The sequence below is a fragment of the Tupaia chinensis genome, unplaced genomic scaffold (assembly GCF_000334495.1).
Source record: "Tupaia chinensis unplaced genomic scaffold, TupChi_1.0 Scaffold000706_1, whole genome shotgun sequence".
Lineage (NCBI taxonomy): Eukaryota > Metazoa > Chordata > Mammalia > Scandentia > Tupaiidae > Tupaia > Tupaia belangeri.
This window is the reverse complement of record NW_006160229.1, coordinates 6431072-6439502: the sequence shown is the minus strand read 5'-3', so window position 1 is coordinate 6439502 and position 8431 is coordinate 6431072. Positions and strand designations below refer to the sequence as shown.

General features: G+C 40.0%; 1 protein-coding gene across 1 annotated transcript in view; it reads left to right on the top strand.

Moving 5' to 3' along the window:
- Positions 1 to 4746, top strand: part of LOC102475032 (cancer/testis antigen 55) — an 8008-nt gene extending 3262 nt beyond the window's left edge. Inside the window, exons 3-5 of the mRNA XM_027776683.1 lie at positions 251 to 395; positions 3402 to 3514; positions 4408 to 4746. Coding sequence (XP_027632484.1) covers positions 251 to 395; positions 3402 to 3514; positions 4408 to 4602 — 453 coding nt within the window. The 3' untranslated portion in view covers positions 4603 to 4746. The remainder of the gene's footprint in view (positions 1 to 250; positions 396 to 3401; positions 3515 to 4407) is intronic.
- The last annotated feature ends 3685 nt before the right edge of the window (positions 4747 to 8431 follow it).

Below are 8431 nucleotides of genomic sequence, written 5' to 3'. Positions count from 1 at the left end.
ATTTGTGGGACACAGATATGGTTTATTATCTACTGATGAGGATGTGTATAGTATTCTCAACTGGACTGAGATGTCTATCATGCTGGATAAAGTCTGTTTATAATCTAAATGATGTATAGCAATTGAATGGATAAATAATAATAATAATAATAATAATAATGAAAAACATTTCTTAAACATCAATGGTTTAAATATGAGTCTATTTTTAAATTTTAGTTATGTTGTAAGTAACTGTTCCCTTATCTGACAGGTGGATGTTCTCCCTGATAATAACACTGACTCTGGGCCTTCAGACTTTGAAACAGAAGTTTTAACTGCTTGTGTTGCTTATATAAATGCAGACACTGTCTACATCGATGAGAAAACTTTCTTCCCCCTAGATGTTGTTTCTGAAGGTATGATTTACATGTTTAGAAAAATGTAGTGCATATTTTTTTAGAGGATTTTAGTACGAGAACTATTTCTACAAGACATTTGGCTCCAGTCAGGAGCTTTTCAGTATGGGAAGTGGGCCTATGAAGTTGAAAAAAAAAAAACCTACAATATAGGAACAGAATTTCTAATTTATAAAAATTCCTGGTACTACTTATATGTCAATGCAGTGGATTTTTTTTTCATTCACATAAGCTTTAAGTTCTAATGAATGAAAATTACCCAAAGAGTGTACAGGATATTATTTTCAACATACTTTAAATGGTTAAAATAAGATTTTGAGGGACCAGCAGTTGGTGTAATAGCTATATTACTGGACTCCCATGTAGTTGACCGCAGTTCGAGTCCCAGACCCGATGGCTTAAAATCATGCCAGGGGTGTGTGCGTGCGTGCCCAAGATCCCGAGAGGAGAATGGAGGAGAAGGGATTGCTGCGTGGCCATCCCCCCTGAGGGGTGATTTCACACTTTCTGTCTGTCTATCTTTCTGGAGAGTGCACACGCCCTATAGCAAAAACTTCTCCCCCCCCAAAAAAAAGAATAAATTTTGAGATAGCCTGTAGCTTTCCATGTATGTTTGTGTGTGTGTATGTGTCTGTCCAATGTTGAATTCCATTGGTAATCAGCAGATATAGTCTAAGATTTTGTTTTGACCCAATCTGTACTGTGTTTATGCTATTTGAGCCCAATGCAGCTGTCAGGTACCTTGACAGAAGATGATTAATTAGCCCAGCCCCTCCAGACAGCTTGCTGTTTTCCTTTTCTTGGGTGTAAAACAAGATTTGACCTGCATTTTGTTTTAAGGTGTTCACTCTGTTAAGAAGAGATTGTGTGAGGTAAGGGTCATGTCAGAAAGCTTAATCAGTTGGGAGAACATTGGAATAGTTTTGGCTAGAGCTGATGGAGACTTGGAGGGTAGAAGAGGAGGCTCTAAGGATTGATTTGTTTCTGGATATCTTTCAAAGTTAGAAGCGAAAGCATTGATAGCTTGGACTTTGATGGGAAGGAAAGAGTCAGAAGTAACTGCAATGTTTTGGTTTAAGTGATAGTAGGGGGAGTTGCCAATTTGCGATGTGGTAGACTTGAGATTAGGAAAATTAGGTGAATGAGAAGAATAGCAGTAACTCAGTTTTAAACATATTACAATTCCATAAGCATATGAACAATTAAATCTGAGGTTTTTCAGAGCTGGAAATAAGTACATTTTGGATTTATCAGCAATAGATACTCTGTAAAGCCACACTAAAGAAATGTACAGAGGTTAACAAAGAGAGAGGGAAGAGTTCCAACTTATTGTAGTTTCCTGTGTCATTCAGCAATGCTGGTTAGTAGGTTAAAGAAGTGTTTAGTTTTGTGGATATTGCCACTTCTCAGGAGTGGTTGTGCATATTTGCACTTTTATCTGCAATTTTGAGATTTCCACTTGCTTCAGATCCTCCCAGGTACATTAGTTGTCCTGTGACTTACTTTTTACTTATTGTTGAAATTCTGTTTGGAACTGTATGTTTATAACTATAAATATAAGATACTCATTGACAAGTTCAGTATCCGACCAAAGAACCTGGGAAAACTGACTCATTTTCATAGTAAGAATACAAGGGGTCTTCAAAATGTTTATTGAAAATATATCTTTCTGTTTGTTTATTATTATTAGAATTATTTTATTTCATTTTATTCAGCATCACCATTATTGTTATTATTTAATTTGACCAGAGAGAGAGAGGGAAAGTGAGAAAGCAAGCCTCTAGATCCAGGACTTAAACTACAGTTGGCCATGTAGGAGTCCAGCACCTTAACCACCACACCACTTGCTGGCCCTGAAAAATGTGTCTTTTTAAAAGGTTAAGTAAGATTTCAAAATTTTTTCACCAAAAAAAACTCTTTAAAAAAAAAAAAAAAGGATTTTGCTGTAGGACAGTGTGTGCACTCACCAGAGAGAGAGAGAGAAAATGAGAAATCACCCCACAGGGGGGATGGCCACTCTACACTACCGTCTCTTCCATTCTCTTCTTGGGATTTTAGTCATGTACATACATGTGTCCAGTGCGTTTTTCAAGCAACCGAGTCCAGTACTCGAACCACTCGATTGGCCATGTCAGATCCAGCCACCTTAACTACCATGCCACTGGCTGACCCAATAAACTCATATTTTAATTCCATTTATCTCTAACTTTTAAAAGTCCCCTTTTATTTCCTAGTGCTACTGCCAGTGGAGGGACCAGCGGTTGGCATGGTAGTTAATGCAGTGGACTCCCACATGGTCGACTGCAGTTCGAGTCTCAAATGCAGTGACTTGCTTTCTCACTTTCCTTTCTCTCATTCTCTTTCTCACTGTCTCTCTCTCTGGTGAGCACACGTTTCCTATAGCAAAATTTAAAAAATAATAATAACAATAATAAATAAATAAAACTTAAAAAATCCTTTACTTCATGGTTACTATGTGCCAGGTATTATTCCATGAGTTTTTAACATTTCAGTTAACTATGGCAGCAACTCTGTTATTGAGGACTATTATGGTAGTTCTCATTTTGTAGATGAAGAAAATAGGCACTGAGAGGTTAACACTGTGACTAAGGGTGCAGACTGAGAAAGTGGTAATTGCATGATTTGAACACCAGTAGCCAGCTTAAAACTATGTTTCTTATCTATCTACCTGACTACTAACCAAGAGAGCTGTGAACATGAGCAAGTGTTGAATATATACTATGCTTCTCCCAAAATGATTGACTGTGTGGAATTGTGATGCAACCTACTTGACTTCAATAAATCAGTAGAAGAAAATCAATGCCTGAAAGATTAGAAACTTCTTTGAACATAAATGTTTGCAAGATGCCTGCATACATGAGCAAAATGTATGCTAGCTCTAATGAAAGCCATTTTAGAGTATTAGAACATCTGTGTTACTTGTGAAACTTTACATGACTTAAGGTAAGGTATAATTGCATTAAAATTTCTTCATGACTATTTCAGGTTTTATGCCCTACAAGGGTGACTGGGTAAAAGTTGATTACTCCATTCCACCAGGCACATCTTTCATCAGTGTACACTTGGTGACACCCTTGACCTGTCGGCGTATGGAGGAGGTAATTTGTTTCTACACTGCATTTGTCATTAGAGTATTCCAGCCTCTCATTTAGTGATCATTTTTGGCCTAGAATTCTATTGGATGTGCTGGTAAATCTAGAAAATGTATATTTGTGGGACCAGCAGTTAGTGTAATGGCTATGTCACTGGACTCCCATGTAGTCGACCGTGGTTTGAGTCCTGGACCCGGTGGCTTAAACTCACACTGGGCGCGTGTGCATGCGTGCCCAAGATCCTAAGAGAAGAAAAGAGGAGAAGGGATTGCAGTGTGGCCATCCCCTCTGGGGGGGGGTGATTTCTCACTTTCTGTCTCTCTGTTTCTCTCTGTCTTTCTGGTGAGCACATGCGCCCTATAGTAAAAACTTCTAAAAAAAAAAAAAAGAAAAAGAAAAGAAAAGAAAATGTATATTTGCCAATGAGGAGCTAATTTTCTCATTTTAAAGGCAAGACTTCAAAAGATGAAATAATTAGAAAATAATGGAGATGATGCATATTATTAAAGTCTATGCTGTGTAATTTATTTGGTAGTAAAATGTTATTATGATGTGCTGAAAACAACCGGAAGAAAAACAATCAGTGTGCAAGAAAATGGTTGAGAAAAAAGTGCATGGAGTGTGATGTGGAACTTGAGCTTACTGGTAAAATCTGGGTGTGCTTTAGGTAGTGCAACCTGAAAATGAGTAGGAAATTAAGAGATGAGGGCTGTATTCCCAGAGGTTCTGATTTGATTGGTCTGAGGTGGAATCTGTGTACAGGATTACTAAGCATCCCTGGTGTTGTCAGTGTGCCCGCCAGGTTGGGAATCAGTAATGGGGATGGGGTGACCTGCAGGTTAGAGCCTGTTGCAGGGCAGCGTGCTTGTAATAACCATGTCCATCATTCATCGTTGCAGGTCTGCATCACCACCATGCATGGAAGACATGGGGTGATAGATGGTGTTATCTTTTTCACCTTGGATTCTCTGGAACTTCCTAATGGATACATTCCTCAAAAACATGACATCGTCAATGTGGTCATAGTGGAGAGTATTCAGTTGTGCTATATTTGGAGAGCAATTTCTATGACCCCGGTACAAATTTCATTATAAAAAAATATATATTCTCTGTTTATGTTTTCTCCTGTGAGCAGTAAACAACCTAGTTGAACTGAAAACCTTAGTTTAGTCAGCATAAGCAATATATTAGATACAACTCTTAGATAAATCCAATTAAGATACTGGTTAGTGTACTTGGGCCCTAGAACTCACTTTAGGGAAGTGCCTTATCCATGAAAAGCATGCTAAAACTGATGAGGTACTTAGAAATGACTCAGAGATTAATTTTAAGTGTTTTGTTCTTCATTGCCAGGAGTGGATTCTGTGGTGGCAGAGGCCTGGTATGGCCCTGAACTAACCATCAAAGGCATAGCATTTGACTTAAGAGCCAGCAGGACCAGCATGTTAATGAGCATGACTGAAAGTTACAATTGGCCTTCAATTTCAAGTTACCATTTTGCTGCCTGTTCTAGTTTTATTTTTTCCATAGCATTTTCCATCTCCTGTAATCTATGCAATTTGTTATTTTTATTGTTTATCTGTGTCTCTTCTTGATGCTAGGATGTAAACACCACAAAAGCATGGCATTTTTTTTTTCATAAAGTTATCATCAAGCATAAGTGAGATCAGGGGTAAAAAATATATATATATATATATTGGAGAGGTTTTTGCTATAAGGCACATGCACTCACCAGAAAGACAGAGACAGAGAGACAGAAAGTGAGAAATCATCCCCCAGAGGGGATGGCCACGCCCCAATCCCTTCTCTTCCATTCTCCTTTCGGGATCTTGGGCATGCACACATACGCGCCCGGTGTGAGTTTAAGCCACCAGGTCCGGGACTCGAACCGTGGTCGAGTACATAGAAGTCCAGCAACATAGCCATTACACTAACTGCTGGTGCCCCAGGGAAAATGTTATTAAAATTCAGTAAATAAACTGTTTGACAAGAAATGATGTTTAGCTGTGGTTAATTCATCACTTGTGTCCTGGGAATAGTATTGAGCAACCCACTAAGACCTCCGTTGATTTTCTAAATGGAAACCTTTCCAGCTCTGGTGCACATGGCCCTCCTTTAGCCACTTTGGTGATGAGGTGAAGCCCATTACAGGCACAAATCGGGACACACCCAGGGTCCCTGAAGGACAAGTGCAACCCATGAAACTTCCTGCCTTGCCCTTACAGAGCATTTAACCAGGTACCTGCCATCTAGGGGAAGGGCTGTATTCAGACCTTTGGGCATCACTGGAAAGTGGCTGTGGGCTCACCTCCAGTCTGGAATTCATGAGCCTTCCATTAACCCCTGGCCCCTCAATGAACAGTTTAGGTCTGAGTTTGTTTTATAACTCTAACAGTGCGTGCCAATTATTCAAGGGTTTGTTTCCCACTGTAGAGGAAGGTAGCAGGATTGAATATTTTCTGGCGTTTTCATTTTCACTTACCTGCTAGTCCTGCCCGGCATGAGTTTGAAACCACCAGGTCTGGGACTTGAACCATGGTCAACTACATGGGAGTCCAGCAATGTAATTATTATGCCATGTACTGGTCCCCATGCCATTTTGTTTTTAAAAAGGGACAAGTTGTAGAGAAGTGACTAGACAAAGGAATAGGGGTTGGGGCTCTTAGAAAATATTGGGGAACCTCATAGAAATTAGCAGTTATTTTACTAATGTCTGTCTATGCAGACTCATCTGAGCCCTAGCTTTCTGTCTCCAGTGGTACAAGTAGTTCTCATCCTGGTGCAGGAGGGGTAGAAACTTATGCCACCTTTCTAAGGAGAAATTATGCACTGCTTTTGGGAACATAGGGGAGTACAGTGATCTTCTCTTGTGTCTGTTGATTATTGCCTTGATGAAGAAAAGAGGTAGAGGACTGTGAATTGGCCTTTGACCGCAGAAACTGACTTCCTCCCTACATAGTTGCAGCGGCCTTTGCCTAATTTCAAACGGAGTATAAATGAGAAGTCTTTAAAAAGTTTATGAAAAATGCATATTATGGAAATACTATGCATTGATTTCAAAGATTTTTGCACCAAAATTAACCTATTTTGTTTTCCATGAACTTTTTGAAATTTTATATATATATATATATATTCAGAGAGAGAGAGAGTTGTCAGGAACGTTATGATGCATTTTTGCATAGGAAAATACATCATGACATTCCCAACAAACTAATAAATATATAATGCTTATTTAATTTATGAAAGAGAGGCAGACAGGTGGATTTTTTTTTTTGAAGAGGTTTTTGCTATAGGGCGCGTGCACTCGCCAGACACACACAGAGAGAGAGAGAGAGAAAGTGAGAAATCACCCCCCGGGGGATGGTCACGCTGCAATCTCTTCTCCTCCATTCTCCTCTTGGGATCTTGAGTACGCATGCACATGCACCCAGCGTGAGTTTAAGCCACCAGGTCCGGGACTCGAACCACGGTCGACTACGTGGGAGTCCAGCGACATAGCCTTTATGCTAACTGCTAGACCCAGATAGGTGGATATCGATGGATCCTTGATGGATCTTGCTGCTCCATGATTCCTCTGCCCCCAGCCTTCCCAGACAGTCAGGATCACAGGTACATTTGTGGGTGTGCCCAGCATGTTCAAGTTCACCTGGGATCTGTACCCTGCCCTTCCATATGGCTCCAGCTTCATACAGTGGGACCCTACTACACCAACACAGCTGGGTCAAGCAGTGTGTATCTGAAGATCACAAATGGAGTTGTAATTATTTCCTATATTCGGGCTTAATGTTTTAGTGCTATTAGATATTTTTCTTTTTATCCAACGTTTGCTGCTTGTCACTGCCATCCTGAACAGTGGCTGCGTGGTTCTATCACTTTGGGCTCTGCACTTTGCTCTATTTTCAACTCTCTGTTTCCGCCTTGCCGGAACTGAACTAACCCTCACCTTGCAGGTATTGGGAAATAAACCAGTCAATGGGGGTAGAGACAAACTGTTCAGAATTACACAAAATACTCATTTTTCCTGAAGCCATAATATGTAAACCAGCTATGACATTGACTTTATCCTCCTAAATTGTGTCCTGAGTTTTCATCTTTTTGAATGAGTACTTTGTTGTTGTTTGTTTTAGATTACAAGTTTTGGAGTACCAGATAACCATGAAATTCTCCCATTGTTGAAACTGTTCCAATGAATAGGAAGGGATATTCTTTTTCTTTCTTTTCTTTTTAAAGGTTTTTGTCATAGGGCATGTGTGCTCACCAGAGAGAGAAATCATCCCCCTAAGGAGGATGAGTATGCTGCAATTCCTTCTTGTCTATTCTCCTCTTGGGATTTCGGGCATGCACACACATGCATCCAGTGTGTTTCAAGTTGCCAGATCTGGAACTCAAACCACAGTTGGCCATTTGGGAGTCCAGAGCCTTAAGCACTATGCCACCTGCCAGCACCAGAAAGGGATGTTCGTATCCCATTCCCAATACAAAAAATATTTTCATTTATATTGTTGTGGGCACTCAGTAATTTGTTTACCTCAATCCAGAAAATAATTATTTGTTTTAGTAATCTCACATACAGTTATTTTATGTGGTGAAAAAGATTTATTTTGCTTCAACTTCAAGTAATATTTAAGAGCCTGACATGTGTTGACTATTATGCCAGACTCTTCCGTACACATCACCTCAGTGCAGGATTTGAAATATATTTTATTATGGGACCAGCAGTTGGCATAATGGCTATGTTGCTGGATTCTCATGTAGTTGACTATGGTTCGAGTCCCGGACCCGGTGGCTTAAACTCATGCTGGGCACGTGTGCGTGTGTGCCCAAGATCCTGAGAGGAGACGGGAAGAAAAGGGATTGTGGCATGACCATCCCCCCCGGGGGGTGATTTCTCACCTCCTGTCTCTCTGTCTCTCACTGTCTTTC